The 20,063-nt window shown below is 30.7% G+C and overlaps 2 protein-coding genes across 2 annotated transcripts in view; one reads left to right on the top strand and one right to left on the bottom strand.

Moving 5' to 3' along the window:
• The window catches only part of LOC117179459 (guanine nucleotide-binding protein subunit beta-like protein), a 65,020-nt gene extending 57,713 nt beyond the window's left edge, over nucleotides 1-7,307 (bottom strand). The window contains exon 1 of the mRNA XM_033371291.1: nucleotides 7,027-7,307. Within this exon, the coding sequence (XP_033227182.1) occupies nucleotides 7,027-7,135 (109 nt within the window). The 5' untranslated portion in view covers nucleotides 7,136-7,307. The remainder of the gene's footprint in view (nucleotides 1-7,026) is intronic.
• Nucleotides 7,308-14,947: 7,640 nt separating this feature from the next.
• Nucleotides 14,948-20,063, top strand: part of LOC117180360 — a 352,021-nt gene continuing 346,905 nt past the window's right edge. The window contains exons 1-3 of the mRNA XM_033372818.1: nucleotides 14,948-14,973; nucleotides 17,506-17,641; nucleotides 17,787-17,852. Of these exons, the coding sequence (XP_033228709.1) occupies nucleotides 17,573-17,641; nucleotides 17,787-17,852 (135 nt within the window). The 5' untranslated portion in view covers nucleotides 14,948-14,973; nucleotides 17,506-17,572. The remainder of the gene's footprint in view (nucleotides 14,974-17,505; nucleotides 17,642-17,786; nucleotides 17,853-20,063) is intronic.

The raw sequence follows: 20,063 nt of genomic DNA, 5'->3' as shown, positions 1-20,063 counted from the left end.
CCACTCCGACGTCCCGTGCCGCATCTAGGCTTATAATGTCTTTGTGAGTGCTAATCGCAACTCGGTACGCGAGAACATAAGGCGACGGATTGACGCATATTGACATACGATCCGAGTCGATGTGAGCAAGCTGTACATAATTTTCACATCATTCACTTTTTCCCCTAACGACAAAAGAACTCAAACTTTTTGGAAAAACTTCTTTTTTCCCTTACACTGAAAAAATTTGCATTAAATCAAGTATGCTAGTTTACTTGGCTGATTTTACTTGAAAGAAGCAAGTATTTTCTTTTTACAAAGAAGATACAAAGGCAGATTTTTTTATTATGTAAATAATAAAAAATATATATATATATGGCAGCATTAACCAAAGTTACAAGCTTTAAAAAATGCTTAAAAATATAATTATTACATTTTCTTGATAATTTAAAAGAATTGTATCCATTTTTAAAGCAAAATCAGAAAAAAGGATTCGATAACATTTTTAAAAGTTTATTAAGAATGCATTTCATTTTATTAAGGAACAATTAAAAAATTGACAGTTACAAATATTTTAAATAAAATAATTGAGAATGCAATCGGAAGCAAACAAATAGTTTTTAGACGACCACTGAGATCGTTTTTAACCTGCAAGTTCTTGCACTAAAGGTTTCTTTACAGAATTCTTGTTTCTTCTGATTTCGAAGTATTTTATATTTAAAAGAAAAAAAAAGTATCGAGCATTTTTTTAAATAGGTAATATTTAAACTAGCGATCAATTTAATCTATATATTTTAAATTATTTTTTAGGAATTGTTATTTTAAATTAAAAACTGAGTTAAAAAGTATCATAAAAGAATTAAATAAATCGAAAACTGTGTGTTTTACAAAGGTTTTTAAAAATCAGAAAATATTGATTTGTCACTGAGGTTATTACAGCGTTTTTGAACTAAAAAGTTCTTTTATTTTTTATATGCTTTAGCTAGTTTTTAAGCGGATTAAATTTTTAAAGAAAAAAGTATTTAGTCCTTCATAAAATAAGTAAAATTCAATTATTTTTTGCATATTTTAAATTGTGTTTTGGGAAAGCAATTCCATATTCAAATCTTTGGGAAAAAGGGATGATCAAAGAATTACATAAATTGAAAACTGTGCGGTTTATGAAATTTTTCGTATAACAGAACATAATTTTTTGTCGTTATTAAAGCATTTTTGTACTTATAACTTTTGTTTATTATTTATTACCTTTGGGTCGTTTTGAAGCGTTTGAAACATTAAAAAACAAAAGGTATTAAATGCCTCGTTAAATAAACGAAACTTACTTCGCTTTTTCAAATATTTAAAATTATTGTTTAAGAAATGTTATTTTGCATTAAAAATTGAGTAAGAGAGTATTATATAAATAAAAGTTGGATAAATTGAAAACTGCTCATTCCAGCCTTTTTTGAAATAAGTAAAATTAAATTCTAAAAGTTTTCTAAATAAAAAATGGTAAATTAAAGTTGAGTTCACCAACTTTTCGTTTGAAGTTGCTTGAGGCTCACCATATGAATTGGTACGACCCTGCCTTGAAGTTCTTACCCAAACTTTTTTCACCGAGATCCAAGTCCTTCGATAGCGAAGTCGGTAGGGCGCACGGTTAGGACACACTGGTTTTAGGTAGATTAGGTAGGGAGGGTTCAATCCTCGTCAAGTGCGATTTTTCAAAGGGAATTACGTGCGCGAGTTACGTACTTTAATAATTTAAAAAATGAAGATTAGATAACAATAATTTCGCAAAACAATTTTTTTTTTTTAGAAATAGTGTTCAGTTGAGGCACTAGTCTATTGCTCCGATAATACATATTGTTATGTTAAGAAAATATATTACTGAAGTGTATCAGAAATTATTTCTTGGAAGTAAACTATGTTCTGCATTTGAATATATCTCTATATGAAGTTACACAATAAAGTTTTAGAATAATAAAATGCGATATTCTATCTAATAATACATTTTCTCAGATTAAGAAAATGTACGCTTGTTCCAAGCATACGGTAGCAAGTACTTATTTATTTGGAACACACTCATATTCTATCGTCCCCATTCGTTCCTACGATTGACTTGAATCAAGTGATATTTTCTTGATTCAAGAACAATTTTTTTAGGTGTGGAAAATTTTTCTCCCTGGAGGTAGTCAAAATTCGAAACTTCCTCACACAACTTTCTCGTTTGTATACATGCATCCCAGATTTCGAAGGAAATATTTTTGAAAATTCACTACACGGCTCAGAAACGTTTTTTGCAGTCGTAGATTTTTCTGAAGAATGTTTCAAAAAATTTTAAAGCAAAAACATCAATTCCCGACAAAGATCTGGCGAGTTGAACGCAAAAAATATTGATTTTTTTTCGCTGAAAAATTTCGTTTTCCTTAAATAACTAAAAAATGAAACTTCGAATTTGTATGTCATACAAAAAAGATGCGCAATAAAATAGTCTGCAAGTATTCACGGTCGACACTCAAATTTGAACTTTTAAATTTTGCTCCACGGACCATAATCCTCCGTGTGTTCGAGCGCTAAGGTGGTTATTGCATCCGCCCCTTCAATCGTAGTCGAGCTACTTATACAAAGATTAGGATTACAGTTAAGAATAATAGCAAACTAAAAAGAACTGAATTTTCTAACAAAGTTTAAATAAAACTTTTAGATCGCATGAATGAATAAAATTGCCTATATTAAAATTTATCAGAATTTAATCAGTCCACGAATTTCTTCAAAATCTTCCAGTACTTTTTTATTTTCTCATTGAATCTTCCGTTTCTTTTCATTTAATTCTTATGCTTTATCTGATATTGAATATTATTGATATTTGCTTTCTTTTCTAATGTTTAAATATAGAATTCGCTGCAAAATACTAAATCATTAATACTTTGAAATAGAGACGATTAAAAAGGTTCTAGTCATTTTTTCAACATTCCATCACTTTTCTAGGTTTTCCAGTCATTTTTTTTACTTCCATAACTTTTCCAGGTTTATTAACAACTTTTAAATTCCATAGCGTTTCGAGGTCTTGTAGCAACCCTGCTACCTACACCACAAACACCATGAAAAACATGGAGAAAATTCCAAAAATCATTAACACTGACTTTCATGTTCTTTTTTTTAAGGAAAGAGTTCTTTAAGATTTTCAAAAACTGAGTATATTTTATCCTAACTTTTTGACGTTACACTTGTATTTTATTAATCTGTCAAAATGGCGGAGGTATGACACGGTCTTCTGCATGGGACGCGACGAATGTCATCAGACGGCGGCAAACGTAGCGTCGGCAGGATTAATGCAACAAATATGAACCAACTTTTTTCTTTCATTAACACTAATTTCAAAAAAATTAGGTTAGAAGCAGCCCTTCGAAAAATGTACTGTGTTGACGGTGTCCATGTGATGGCGCCAGCTATGCAGTTGGCATTTGATGTTGCAAACGTAAACGCTTTTGTATTTTAGATTATAAAAAAATATGATATATTAATAGATTGTCAAATTTTCAAGTTTAAAAAAATGAACTAAAATTATACATTCTAAACAAACTTAATTAATTTTAATGTATTCATTTAAAAATTTGGTTTTCGGCATAAATATTTTCACTAAATTAAGCTTAAGATTTATACTTGGTTTTTAATTAAACATGAACTAAAGGGTCTTATTCGAAAAAAGAAATCGGAAAATAAGAACGAAGTTTTCAAAATAATTTGCAACTTGCTATTTTATCCATTTTGTATTGAATTATTCTCGCCTACCAAGGCATTTAGATTTTGAATTATTGATAATAATTATTATAACCGAATCTACAGAAAAGAATAATCAATAAATATTTATTTTCGTTTCAAGTTATTAAATTCTGTTTTTAAATAATAATAGACTGAAAATATCATTCTTTTTACAGTTTTCGGTGACTATAATGTAATAGAGTAAAGATTTTTGTGGGTGAAATTTTTATAATTTTATAGTAACTTTTTAAATTTTTCTATTAATTTTTTTATTTTCCTTCCACACGGACAATAAGATTGGGAAAGTTCAAATGATTAAGATTTTATTTTAAAAGGTTAATTTTAAGTTTTAAACATTTCAAAATAGATGGGAAAAGATTCTGAAAGATTTTTAAACAATTTTTTCCGATTACATTTTCTTTGATTTGCATAAGTTACAGCGGTTTTCAAAATATGAGTACAATCAACTTGTCTCAAGAATCCAGATTAAAATTTTTAAGGATTTTTTTATTTTGAAAAAGGGATTCTAGAAGAAAATTAAATCAGAATTAGGAAATTACAAAAAAATTCTATTACAATTCAAAGTTAATTTGAAACCTTTGAAAAATTGCATTTTTTTAAATGTAGATTGTTAAAGATTTTGAAAAACTAGCTTTAGTGTAATATTCTAAAAAATTTCAATGTATTTAAAAAAATTATCAAAAAAGAATCTGAATGATCTTAAGGCAAATTTTTTTGTCTTTAAAAAATAATAAGACAAATTCGAAACTTTTTAGACATTTAGAAGTCTTAAAAAGATGTAAGAAAAATGGTTAATTTGAAAATTACAACAATTTTGAGAAAAACGTATATTTTTTACAATTTTGTAAAAAAAACTTTTTATGAATTCGGAAAGGTTTTGAATGAATCAAACCATTTTCTCTAGCTTGTTAGGAAGATTTAGAGATATTTTATGGAAGATTTTAGAACAATTTTTTTGCTATTTTGCAGAATAAAAAAAGTTCAAGTTTAAAAAAATGAAATAAAATAATACATTTTAAACAAACTTAATTAATTTTAATGAATCCAGTTAGAAATTTGCATGTCGACATAACTATTTTCATAGAGTTTAGCTTAAGATTTAAGACGAATTGGAAATTTTAATTATACTTGTTTTCAAAGTAAACTCGCAAAAGACTGCTTTAAATTTTTTCCAGAACTCCCACCACTAAACCCTTTTCCGAATTCCCCAAACATGTTGCCTTCATATGATTGCAGATCAGAAAATTTCATGCAAGGAAGTCCATAAGAGTGAAAGAGCTGGAGAACAGTCTGCGCTTTTCGCGCTTGTGGGTTTTCTCCGTGCAATTTTCTGAAGTGCAATCGTGTGAGAGTATCTTCATTTCTACAAATAAAATATTAATCCAGGCAGCCATTTTCAAGTTATTTACCAGTTCCTAAAGTTCTATCGAGGAGAACACTCTGTGGAAGCTGATTTGTTTTAAAAGATGAGTAACAAGTGCCCTTAAAAATGAATTAATAATGTGTATCAAGGGACATGTAATACTTCGTCGTGTGGTAAATTCAGGTCAGTTCCCTCAGCTTTTTTTTTCCGGAAAATAAAAACTTTAAAAACTAAATTCGGAGATACTATAAAATATTATAAGGTACCTCCCCGGACTCTTTTTTTTCTAGGGATAACAAAAAAAAATATGCTGTACTAAATACATATTTTACGCATGTGCATTATTTTCAGGTTAGGATCGTTTTCAACACACGTAACCTCAAAATACACACATCAAATTCAAAAAAATTATTTTTTTAAGTTAAGGGCATGTGACACAGCTAAATACCTATATTACCGACCTCACTTTTTCCGTTCACTGAATGTTTTTTTGAACCTAGAAACTTTTTTTGTAAATAAAATATCGAGCTGAAACTTTGGGAAATGTATTAGAGTACATTAAAGTACGTTTAGGTACTGCATTTTGGTAGGAACGTCACTGAAAATTATTTCATCTTTTTTCTGAACCTCAACATTTTTTGAACGTTCGAACTTTTTTATACATAAAATATCGGTCTCAAACTTTGAGAAATGCAAGAGCCGAAAGAAAACTACGTTTAAGTACAAAGGTTAATAATAAAAGATGTAAAAAAATATATTTCAACAATCAATTCCAACGGCATCAGCCGGTAACGTTGTACACGAAAATACGAACTCTCTGGAGCCTCGTCTAGTGGCCGCCAGAGTTCGTATTTTCGTGTACAACGTTACCGGCTGATGCCGTTGGAATTGATTGTTGAAACATATTTTTTTACATATTTTATTATCAAGCTTTGTACTTAAACGTAGTTTTCTTTCGGTTCTTGCATTTCTCAAAGTTTGAGACCGATATTTTATGTATAAAAAAAGTTCGAACGTTCAAAAAATGTTGAGGTTCAGAAAAAAGATGAAATAATTTTCAGTGACGTTCTTACCAAAATGCAGTACCTAAACGTACTTTATTGTACTCTATTACATTTTCCAAAGTTTCAGCTCGATATTTTATTTACAAAAAAAGTTCTTAGGTTCAAAAAAACATTCAGTGAACCGAAAAAGTGAGGTCGGTAATATAGGTATTTAGCTGTGTCACATGCCCTTAAGGGCATGTGATAATTAAAATATTGTCGATTTTACCAGTTTTAGGCTCCCCTGACTTTATTCCTAGAATAATAAACATTTTGTCTTCAAAATTTAGGAAATGATAGCGAACATGCTAACGGATGTCCCCGCACACTTTTTTTGTGCGTTAATTCAAAAAAGTTTTAATTTAGCAAAGAGTGACTAATTTGCATAGCGCTTAGGAATTAGTATCGATTGTTTCAGTATTAGATTCCCCCGGCTTTTCTACAAGGATAAGAAATATTTTGTCTTCAAAATCCGGGAAATGATAACGAACATGCTAACGGACGTCCCTGTACACTTTTTTTCCTTTTTCAAAAAAATTTTGATTTTGCTAACGTGTGTATATTTCGAGGTTATGTGTGTTAAAATTCTCTCAAGAGTCCGAACGTCAGTTAGTATGTTTGCTATCATTTTCAATCTAAGGGAACCAAACACTGGTAAAATCGGCAATTTTCTAAGTATCACATGTCCTTAAACAAAAATATATTGATACTGTTGGTTATGTCAGGTCCACTATTCCTTTCACTTTCACTGTAAATTATTACTACATTTAATTAAAGCCAAAAAGACGTACAACAAAAAACACTTTTGCACTCACAAATAATAAATACTAAAAAATGAATGTTAAGAATTCAATCGGCATGATCTTGACAACTTACCACGCGAAGCAGACAAAATTAGATCAGAATATTTCGGATTCGTGGCGATTTGAGTAACCCATCCATTGTGGCCACGCAACGTGCCCCTCAGCTGAAGCGTTTCAGTCATTTTTCAACACTTTTAGATCTAAGTAAATGCCTGATGGAAATAGATTCTTCAGACAAGGGAAAATCCACAACACGTAATTACAATTCGGCTGTCTCAAAAAGAAAGACTCGACAAAGGCCTTGTCGAAAGAGCAGCCTAGTCCAAAGATACTATAAAATGAGGTGCAGCGCCACAGTCATGACAATGTGGGCGCTCTAAGGTACTGCGCTTACGCTAAGATCGCGCGTTAAGTATTTCACGTTGTGACGTTTGCTGGCAAGATGTATCTAGACCAAAGCCCATCGACATACAGAAATGGACCGGTAACCATGGACATAGGAAACACGCATCGACATATAGAAATGGACCGGTAATGCTGTGGGGAGAACGGTAATGAGATCTAGAGAGAGAAAAAGTATATAAGAGTAAGTCTATCTCTTTCTAGATAAAGCTGATTAGTCGAGAATATTTTTGTTGGGTGAAGTTTGGCGCAGCACAGGACCGTGCTCTGTGTCGCGAGTGCTCCAATAATGTAACGTTTATCGCACTTTTCAAAATTGATTTATTTATAATTTATTTAATTATAATTTATTGTAAATAAATATAAAAAATGGTGGCAACTTGTGTAGTTTGTGAGGGTTGTCAAGACGTTTATATGGGGATATGTTTTCATACGTAAGTAAAGTTATTGAATATAGTAAAATAAAAAATTTTACAACAAAAACAAAACTTCAAAATATGAAGTTTTGTACCTATGCAATACAAATAGTTATTTTTTATGTTATAGAAATATTGTTCAAATTTTTGATAGTTTTTATATTATTTTTAAACAAACAAAACGATTATTATTGTAGCATTTTCAATCCAATTTCAAAAAGAATTCAAGATTACCAATTTTGTAAAATTATCTATCTGAAACAGGTTATTTTACATGAATGTTCTTTAAAATTCAATTTATTATAACTACAAATTTCTAATGTATTGTTTATCTTTTTTTTTTAATCAACCGTAGAGAATATTTAGGCAATACACGGGGCCACCAAATCACTTGACAGAGTCCTGAAATTGATAAACGCATGGCTCATCTCATATGTTTTTTCTCTGTCTAAAGCCTATTTCAGTTCTCCCCAAAGCGTTACCGGTCCATTTCTATATGTCGATGAAAACACGGGACTAGGCATGCTATCCTAACTCGGCCGAGCGGGGTTGAATCCACGGGAGGGGAGAGAATTCCATGAGTGGGGAGAGCCACCATCTTACGATGTGCCATTTGATTATGCGCACGAGCATTTTTGCCGACAAACTGTGCATGATAATATAAACATGTGGGCGCTGCCATGTTTGTCGTGGGACATCAAAAGGTAGCAGACCTCTCCCCTCATTGCATCAACCCCGCAATGGCATGCCTAGTCCCTTATTTCCTATGTCCATGACCCGTAACGCTTTGGGAAGAACTAAAATGGGCTCTAGAGAGAGAAAAAACATATGAAACGTAGCCCTGCCTTTATCTATTTCAGGAATCTGTCAAGTGATTTGGTGGCCCCGGGTTTTGCCTAAATATTCTGTACGGTTAATTAAAAAAAGAAAAGATAAACAATACATTAGAAATATGTAGTTATAATAAATTGAATTTTAAAGAACATTCATGTAAAATAACCTGTTTCAGACAGATTATTTTTAAAACTTCTTGTTATCAATGGGTCTGACACAGCAACCCATGATCCCCTACTCTCTGTACATTTTCCTACATTTTATTTGCCCTACAAGGAAAGCAACCAATGAGTCTTCTTAATCCCACTTATAATTTTGAAAACAAACCGCCTACGCGATAATCACGGGTCCTCTTTTGAGCCGCGCAAAAAATCATGATCGCTGCGATGGCGGCTGCGGTACATTAAACGGATAAGAAAAACCATTTTTAAGCACGTACAGGAATTTAACAGTTATAATTCCGACAAGTACACTTCCGCCGACAAAAGCCTCCAATAATGTTATTTTGAGTCAACAATTCACAACTCAAATGTCTTTAGGTAATTTAAATTTAAGAGTTATAGCAACATTCCTTGAAATAAAAATCCAAACTAATTTAAATTTCCATATTAAAATATTATGTACAGGAAATTCCATAGCATTAAAATCAGTCCTTTGGAATTTCCGTTTCGACTGCATACAAAGAAGTTTTTGTATGGATAGTTATTTTATTACAACAACATCATATTTCTTGTTCAAACAAGTTGACCAGCCACTTGGGATTGGCAAATACCCATTCAAGCTAAAATTTTATATTCTTAATTTTCAACTATAATCCGAATAGTTTTAAATTTTGTCATTGACATATTATTATTTTGTCGGTAAGACAGCTATCTGTTACATTTACCCCCTTAAGAAGAGGTTGCGCCATATAGGACGACCTTTTCAAATTTAAGTTTTACCGCGCGTAGGCTCCCGTCCGAGGGGGATTTGGAAAAAACCTGTGTCCAATCGCATATGCGTGTCGTCAGCATGGTGGCGGCAAAGATATTAGGTCCTAGATAAGGCATGAGATTAGTTGCACCACATACCGGTAGTTTGCGCGGCAGGCAAGTTTGTGGTCTTGCGTATATATATATATATATATTGTTTTTAGTTCGTCCATATACTTGTAGAGGCGCGATATGTACTGATTGGTTCCTTTACATACTTGTAGAGGCGCGACAGACAACCATATATTTGGTCGCGCCAAATTATAGTGCATTTGAAATCCAAAATGGTAATAGTCTAATTTTACTTTATAAGTGAATGGGAAAATAATTTTAATTGAGTAGAAAAAGTCTTGAAGGAATTTGAAGACTCTAAAGACTTTGAAATTGAAATTATGCCCAAAATGTAGCAAAGATGTTAGTATAAAATAGTAATAACAAATTTGAATTAAAAAGTTTATTTTTTATTTAAGTTATAATTTTTCTGGAAATTAGTAGAAAAGTGAATTTGAAAATACAGTTAAGTTTTATTTAAATTTAAATAATCTAAACAAACTGTCTGGTTAAATCAACCAGAATTCTGGTTGAATATGTCCTTACTATTTTTTTCTGGTTAAAGAAATAAAAATTGTGAAAAGAAATTTCCTTATAAAAACTTATAAAAATTTTTTTTCCCTTAATTATGTCTTCTGAAATGTTGCATTTTTCAAATATTTTTGAATTTAGTGGTATATGAGTTTTTTAACAGCTGTAAGTGTAAGAAGCATTTTCGAAAGTCAAAGGAAATTACGGCTTACTTCTACAGTTTATAAATAATAATAAATAATAAATAATGTTATAAATATGACCTTTTTTCAAATTGAAATAAGAAGTAAATCAATCTTACAAAATGTCATTTTCGCTGCTCCAGAAATCTAACTTTATGAAAAAATGTAAGTTTGCTTAATTTTTTTTTAATAGCATAATGTATTGCAATAATTTTCGTCTTTTTGTTGTTTTAATATCTGAGCTTATTACATTTTTTAAACCGCAATCATGAAAAATAATATAAACCAATGCTATAAATTCACGGAAATATTATGTACTTTAATAGTCTATATTTTTTTTAAAGAATTTGACGCCGTTTTTATTTTATTTTTAATAAATATATAAGTTTTCTTAGTTTTTTATTTAGTTTCCTTTATTTCTTTATTTTGTATTCATTGAGAAAAATAAGTTGAAACTTTAAAATGTTCTCCGCCGGTCATGTACAGAAAACTATACATGTCCAGCTGGTCGATTAAGCTTTTGTTTGCATTTACTTGTTTAACTGTTTGCATATTTAATTCCATTAAAAATTTTTGATTTTGCTAAAATAATTATTTTAAATTCTTTCCTTTAATAAAAAACTTGTTTTTTTAAATTTGTTCGTAAATAAATTTATTTTCTAGTAATTTAAATATTTCATCAACTTTCAGTTCTTTTTTATAAAATTTTAAAGGCCTATGCATTATAAATTAATTACCTCATTAACAAAAAAGGTTTTTTAAAGAAAAATAACAACAATCATGCAAGAAACCCTACTTTTTTATTTGAAAAAGATATTAAAAATGTTTATTTCTTGCATAATTAAAAAGAAATTTGGAAGGAATTTCATATTTGAATAAAATTATTAATCGAACCAAAAAATACATGATCTGGCACTTTTCTGTTAGACTTATTTTTTCAAAAATTGTATACATCTTTTCAATGATCTTTATTGAAAACCAAAGTTTAATTCCGCTCTATTGTATTATTCACAACTTTCTTCTAACTGCAATTCATAACACAGTAGACAATTAGACATAATGTAAAAATTACAATGAACAGGACCAGTCAAAACTGTCATCTAGGTACTTGAAGTTAAAGTGAATATTTATTTCTAACAATATTAAAACTTCCATTTTAATATTGATTTTATTACATTAAAAAGGAAGATATTTTAAAATTATTTACGCCAAGCGTTATAATGCTTAAAGCTTCTTGTTCTTCAAAAATCAATATATTCCAATCAAGATTTTTTTCTTACTTCTTAAATCTTGTAAACAAGAACAAATGTTTTCATGTAATAAATAAGTGACGAAATTTTGATATCAAATAATTTTTTTTAATGTGATAAGCCGTAATTATTTCTGCCGTCTTGGAGAAAAAAGTTCGACGGATTATTCACCTTGGCGCACGGCGTATTCCCTAAATTAATTTTTTTACGTAAAAAAAAGTCGTGTCTGCTAAAATGTAATATTTTTTTCTCGATGATTCAAATTAAAAAAAAAAGGTTCGAAAGTGTAAAATTAAAAATGTGAAGCATTGAAAAAATTCTCAATTTAAGAATCAAATCCTAAAGAATTAAAAATTTTAACATTGAAATTTAATTTGGTTTTGAATATAAGGGTTTAATATTGTAAAATTGACAACTGTAAGCCTTCTAACTAGATTGGGTTTAAGTTAATGGCCTCCAAAATCTGATAATACCCAAGTACAAACATTTAGAATTTTGCATTTCAATTTTCAATTCAAAACTTTCAAAATTAAATAATTTAAATTTATCAGATTACACTTGAGGCATATTCGAAATTTAAAAAATATTAATGCTTGTATTTTTAATTTATCAACTCTATGAAAAAATTTCAAACAATACAATTCTTGAAATTTCTTTTTATAAAATTACTCAATTTGAATGTTTTAAATTAAAAATATATTAAATCCTTTCAATTTAAAATTCCTCTCCTTATAAAAATAAGTTTTCGATTTCAAGGGCTTTACATTTATTCCCATTTATCACGAGGTTTGACATCGAATAATCTACTTATTCTAGCTTTAAATTATTTATATCCTAAAGCTGAAAAAAAGTATTGCCGAATCATAAGTGATTTAATTAATAACGTTTAAAATTAAATAATTTGAATTGACAGGTTATACACGAAGAATATTCGAAATTTTACAAATACTGAGATTTTGAATTTTAAATTTATAAACTAGTTTCTTTTAATAATTATTATTTTATTTTTACGCTTCTAAAAGAAAATAATTACACTGTAATTTTAATTGTTTTCATTTCAAAAATCTCTCATTTAAAACCTTTTAATTTCAAAGGCTTTGAAGTTATAATCCAATTTTCGAAACTGAATAATTTTGACTGGAATAATTATTTAATTGCTAAAATACTTCTAATTTGAAATAAAATTGTGAGGTAATAAAGTACTTCCATGCAAAATAGTTATGCTGAAGTTTAAACGCTTCCTTTTATATTTTGACATTGTCGACTTCTAAAAAGTATCAAACAAAATTTTTTTAAAGTTTATCCAGCTTATTTGAATGCTCTCCATTGTTGAAGCCAAGAAACAACCCACATATATTTGCATTCAATTCAATCAAATTTAAAATTTAACGACAGTTTCATTTTTATTGAACTAAATTGTACTTAAATTTAACACCATTTAACACCATTCAACATCCACAATTTTAACTGAAATGTACTTAAATTCAACTAAATTTTACTTAAATTTTGAATTTAACTCAAATATATTCACTTTTTAAAATGATCTAAATTGTATTCAATCTTTAAATTTAGTTTTACAAAATAATGTTTAAAATTGCACTACCATAAATCTTAAAGTAAGAATAGAATTGTTTTAGAACTTATTTACTTAGTATCTAGAAAATTACTCTTAGAAAATAAACGAGACGAGAAATTAATTTAATTTAACTAAACTTTATTTAATTCTTAAATTCATCTAAATTTCATTTAAATGTTGAATTTAGCTAAATTTTATTTAAAGTTTAAATTCAACTAAATTTGATTAAATTTGGAATCTAAATAAATTTAATTTTTTAATTTATCCTAATTTCATTTAAATTTTAAGTTTAGTTTTTTAAAATAGTTTTAGAAATTTCACTAAAATTTTAAAGTACGAAAAGAATTTTTTTACATTTATTTATTGTCTCGAAAATCTAAAATAATAAGAAATAGAATATTTTTAGACTCTCTTTAATTTGAATATAATTAGGTAATTCAGGGTCCATAACATTTTTAGCGAACAAGCTGTACAGAGCCAGCCAACCGACTCAACTATAGCAAAGATTGCTATAGTGATAGCGAAGGCGAACGCGATAACGAGAAACCCCGCCCGCTGACGTGCTAGGAGGACGCGGTTGCCATAGAAACGGTGAAAAGTTGAAGAGGGCAGCACCTCGATATAGTCGAAAATGTAGTTAGATATATATATATCGGCCGTCCCCACCACTGACCCATGTGGTATCTAGGACCTAATATCCTTGGTGTCGGCTCGCGCGCGGTGGTCTGACGTCGCGGACCATACGACTTGTGCGTCGGCGTCGAACAGCTGCCATCGCACGTGGGGATCTTTTTATGTTCCCGATCACCAGAGATGGGTTGTGACATGTCACTCGAGGTTTTCTACGTATAATACATAAAAGACGTAATATACGTCAAAAATGGTAGAAAACTATGTACAATACATGTCAAAGATGGCGAACATAATTTGCTTGGGAGGGACTGCATTTCACAGATTTGAATCATTAACATAACCTCTTATAAAGCTGTTCAATCGATTTAATTTGAGTTTTTAGGGTAAACATTTTAAGAAACAAGTAGAAAAGAAAACATTTCAGAGAGGCATACCGTAGGAAAAAATTAATTTCGAGCGCCAGAAGTTCAAGATAATTCATGAGGTTTCACTGCAAATTTTTTGTGCAGTGCGTTCTTAAATCAAATATGACATATTCATACATCATATTTAAATAATTTTATTCCAAAATAATAATGGAAACCGTGTAAACTAAAGATTTTAAGTTATTTAAAATACCAAAGAATTATATTTTCTCTTTAAAGGACATATGTAAGCAGGCGATAAACTTAACAAATGAGCAAGATACACAGCAGGAAAACATCCGAAATATTATGAAAGACAATAAACACGTATATTATTATTATCATTATTATTATTATTCAAACAATTTGTTTAGGAAAGTGATAAATATTGGTGAATAATTAATTAATTGCTCAATATTGGTTAATTCTATAAGGCAATTGGGTATTTTTAGAAGAAAGATTTAAAAAATCCCCCCTATGTAGTCACGTGATCAAATGTAAAATACATTTGTAGAAAACTGACGACGTTATATACGTAGTAATAAACATGTAGAAAACCATGTACATACGTGATGTATTATACGTACACATCCCTGCCGATCACCCTTGTGTTTGGTGGGGCCTTATAATTCGCAAAGGTGCAGACGACACAACCCTAATGAAATACCAAACTGACAGATTTCCTAACCTTAATTGAAGGTATGTACACATTCATTATTATCACTATTATTCTAATTTGAGAGATCTAAATTCTCACTTTCTGTATTAAGGTAAACATACTTTTGTAATTCAATAAACAAAATTATTATTATATATACATTAATTTTTTTTACAATAAAAAAAGATTTCAGTTATATAAATTTACACAAATGGAAGGGGTCAAAAAGGTAAACACAAATGAATAAAATATATATACATATATGTATACACATGCATCCATATGCATAACATTTATATATATATATATATATACACATGCAAGCATACACACATACATTAGAAAAGAACAATTTTTTTTTAATTTACAGGAAAAGAATGTTTTAATATTATACGTAGATTTCGAAGAAAAGAATTTTGAACATTTAAAAATGAAAGGTACAGTACGCCGGATTTTGAAAATTATAGAACCTTTTTTAAAAGTCTTCAACATTGGAAGATTCCAATAGATTTGACCAAATCTTTAAATCAGTTTTACACAATTTTTCTTGGTTTTTCTTAAGAATAAAAATAACTCAAAGAAGAAGAAGATTTCATGATCACTAAAGAGACTAGCGTAAAGAGAAAGGGTTGAACATGTATGCTAACATACTGTGTTGCTTTGTTTTTATTATACTGTTTTTAATATCACGGTCTCGGGGACCAGTTGACCTGCCTGCCATTCCTCTACTACTGCCTTACTATTTCCCCTGGACATCGGCTGTGACAGGAATATGAAGTTCCACCTGTTGCAATTAGTGGATACCTGGATATCGTCAACGGCGACAGAAGCAGATCATCTTAATCTGACCAATCAAATCATGTTTAGAAAATATTCAACTTCGCCCGGTTTGTTTACATTCGCGGTATTCGTCGGTGACTTTATTGTTTATTTCTCTTTCCCTCTTTTCGCTCAAGCAACCGCAGTGGCCGTAAAAAGGTCGAGTGCTCTCCTCTCACTCTCCCTCACACCTCCACCCATTTCGCCCTGCCCCTGAGTTTTCCTGTTTAATGGGTTAGAAAATGAAACATAGCCCGATTACACCTTATGCTCTTTTGGCCCTAATTATAATTTCAAATTTACTTCATTAATAACTTGTAATATTTTATACGGGCCTTCATAATAATCGTCTAGTTTATTTTCTTTAGCTGGTATAAGCAAATATACGTATTGACCGGGTTCAAAATTCTGATCATTCAATTTCCGGCCATAATACTTTTCACAGCGTCGTTTTGCTGCTTCTAAACGCGCGGTAACTAATGATTCGGTTTCATTTATACGATTTTACAAATTGTCCGTGTACTGGACACAAGTCAATGAAACTTCTTCGTCGGAAAAAGCGGAAGGAAAACGAACTTTTCTACCGAAAACAATTTCATGTGGTGTTTTTCCGGTAGATTCATGCGCCGAGGTATTAAATGAAAATAATGCGAACGGTAACCATTCGTCCCAGTTGGTTTTTTCGCAGTAATGTCGCAGGTATTCAATGAAGGAATGATGACTTCTTTCTAACGAACACAACGACTGCGGATGATAGGCGCTGGAGCGGTATCTCTCAATCTTAAAAATTTCCGCGAAACTCTCCATTATTTGACTCATAAAATTTGAACCTTGGTCCGTTTGTATAATTTCAGGACAACCGAAGGTACACCCTGGCGGACCGAAGCAACCAAATGGAGCCTCTGCAAAGTAACCGTAAAAACCCCATTGGGTTCCCATTCGGTTCCTTTTTAAAAAACTCGAAAAAACAGCAAAATCAACTTTTAAATGATTGAAATTCGGATTCTACGTTAAAATTCCCTTTAGAAGGTTACGGAATAATCGCAATAGTTTTGTTTGCAACGGTAAACAGTTAAAAAAATATAAGACGTATAAAGCCTGTTGACTGCTACTTACAGGCGTTGCGTTTGAAATGTAGCCGTCAACATGCGTTATACATCTTGTATTTTTTAAAAACTGTTTACCGTTGCAAACGAAACTATTGAGATTATTCCGTGACCTTCTATAGGAAATTTTAACGTAGAATCCGAATTTCAACAATTTAAAAGTTGATTTTGCTGTTTTTGTGAGTTTTTAAAAAAGCAACTGAATGAGGACTCAATGGGGTCTTTACGGGTACTTTGTAGAGGCTCCATTCAGTCCCTTCGGTCCGCCAGGGCAAATTAAATTCTCTGCAAGGGCTACTGCAATATGTGGAGCATCCGTTACGCATAAGGGTATCGCACCCGAATATTTACTAAAACAATCCTGCCATGTAAGCATATATTTGTTCCCTGACTCGGTCACCAGAAGCGGTCTCAAGTACGGGCTCCTAAACCTCCCCAGTACAAACTCTTATCTCGAAATCATCTTTGCCGAAATGAGTACGAAAAATTCCCTCTATAACTGACGATGGTATTTTATCAAAACCATTCCCTTTGCGAGATATACTAAAAGATTTTATCTTTGAAGTTTCTAATGCTTTCTTTAGAGTGCCTACTGCCAATTTTATATTTTTTGCATAAACTTTAGCATCAAAAGATTCCTTTATATATAAATTAAAAACAAAATGACGTGCGTATATTACTGAGGTTACATAACGTAATTTAACGGTGGGATCTTTCAGGTCGGATAATAAACCAATAGAATTGCTCAATAACTCTCTTCCGACGGGGGTCGTGAGAATCCCGTCCATGGACAGAAAATGTACCATATGGTCATCCCTCATGAATAATTTATCTCGACTACATTGGAACAATGGGGTAAGTACAGTTTTTGTAGTACTAGTTGCAGCCCCATAACTATAAGAATTCTTAAATTCTTCAATGCTAACCGAGTTATTTTCATAATTATTATCATCTAATATTTTTCCCCATACACCCATTAACTGGATATTTTCCTTTTTAGACAATGCAGTGTCATCATTTTGGTCTGACTCCCCTAAGGTGCTCTGCTGTCCCAACTAAGAACATGGTAAGTCGCACTTGCCATAAGGGTCATAGTCGCCTGTATCACACGGATTACTCACACAGAGTTGGCCTTTTTTATGTAGTTTTTTTTTTATAGATTGTAAAGTCAGGGCCACTTGAACGCCGAGGGTCCCATTCTCGCTCGAGTCAGGTCAGTTTTCTCTCACTCCCTTTGGTCTAAGAGTCGAGGCCGTTTTTGGTGAGTTATTAGGTAACGATTCTGCCACTATTTTCTTGATTGTTGAGAATACACTGATCACCAAATTTGGCTTCTCCAGGGGTAGTCCAGGGGAGAAGGTGTTTGTTTACTCATTCGAAGTTGTTAAAAAAAATGATTAAAATAAGTCATAGGGTAACGGCTGAATCTTTCCGTGTTGAATGTCAAGACAATTAGACAATGTTCCGTGCAATTGGCAGAACAATAGGCCGGCGTGGAAAGGGGGGCAGAACAATCTCGAGTTGTAAAAGAATATGGAATTTTAAAGTTATTTTCTAAAACCCAAATTTCTTATATAAAATTCTACTCATTATTTAAAACATATATTCGAAGAGGCAGAACACAATCTCAGGGATAACATCCTGGCAGAACAACGCAAACTGCCCGGTTTTGACATTGGGCATTGTGCGTCGGTTTACGACCCTGAAACTGCGAGCAGAGTGGTCTCTTGTGCTCAGAAGACGATCAGTAGCGTAAATAGAGACTTGAATTTGAATTTTAGTTTATAACACAAAACCATTCCGCTGTTATCTAGAAAAATAATAAATATCGAATAATAATATTGAAGCGTCGTTTTCGAAATTTTAAATATTCCTTCGAGTCATTTCAAACTACGGATCGACCTAAAATTTTGCAAAACATAACTCAGTATAATAAGTGTAATAGAACCTATCTTATAAAGGGTTTATTTTCATCAACTTTTACGCATGAAAATATAATCTCTTTATTCTAATTAGTCTTCTTTGTTCTCTACAGCCGATTTTCGAAAGCCGTGAAATTATAACCTCAAAATTGTTCGTCTATTGTAAATAACATTTTTTGCATACGTTATTGTAAAAACTCAATAGACTTAGGAGCAAGTTCGTATATTTTGTTTGTAGGGAAATTTTCAGTCAATCAGTGGGGTGGATTGAGAATAAAAGATTTCAGAAATAATTTTGGCATTTGAGAGGTATGTAAAAAGTTGTAAAACACACTTCCTACAGAAAATATTTGTACACAAAATGTACTGGCTTTTTTTCCCTACACAAATTTTTTCCTACAAAAAAAAACATTTCCTACACAAAATCAAACACTTACATTTTTCCTACATAAAATATTTCCTAAACAGAAATAAATAATTATTATTTAAAAATATTACGTCTAATGTTTTTCCTACATAAAATATTTCCTGCACAAAGTTTTTCCTACCCAAAATTGTTCCTACACAAATTATTTTCCACAAAATTTTTTCCTACATAAAATTTATTCCACAGAAATATTTTCCTACAGAAATTATTTTCAACAAAAAATTTTCCCTACACAAGTATTTTCCACAAAAAAATTTGATACACAAAATTATTATAATCGATCAATTATTGTTCCTGCTATTATTTTCACAACGAATTTTTTTCACACAAAAGTAATTCTGCACAAAATCATCATTTTTATTTAAATATTGTTCCTGCTCTGTATGAATTTCGTCCATCTTTGCTTATTTTGTATTCTTTGACGTACTTGTGAGTAGTTCTGAATGATTTTGCATAGTTTGCATTAATTCACATACACACACAAATGAAGGCTAGGGTCCCTTTTCTCTCCATCTGCCGCACGGCGCATTTCTCTCTCTCAAATGAATAGAGTATTCTAACGCTAACATAAAGCTATTGCAAACACCTGAATAGACTATAAGTTGAAAAAAAATTTTAACCACATACTTTAACTATCTATTTCTTGTTTTTATTAGGACATTTTGCAGTAATACAAAAATTGTACACTTTAAACTAATTGATTTTTTAAATTTAAAAAACAAATACAATCACGAGGATGATTCACTGATATTCGTTTATTAGTCGTAGGCGAATGTAATTGCATGTTTATAAAGTAACAATATTTAAATCGTATAAAAGTCATTACACATAAATTGACAAAGATAAGATTGTACTTCATATGTTATATAAAAATAATTAAATTTATTTATAATTTTTAAAAACCACATAAATTTTAATTTTATCATTA

The sequence above is a fragment of the Belonocnema kinseyi genome, chromosome 9, assembly GCF_010883055.1.
Source record: "Belonocnema kinseyi isolate 2016_QV_RU_SX_M_011 chromosome 9, B_treatae_v1, whole genome shotgun sequence".
Classification (NCBI taxonomy): Eukaryota; Metazoa; Arthropoda; class Insecta; order Hymenoptera; family Cynipidae; genus Belonocnema; species Belonocnema kinseyi.
This window is presented reverse-complemented; position numbering and strand designations above follow the sequence as displayed.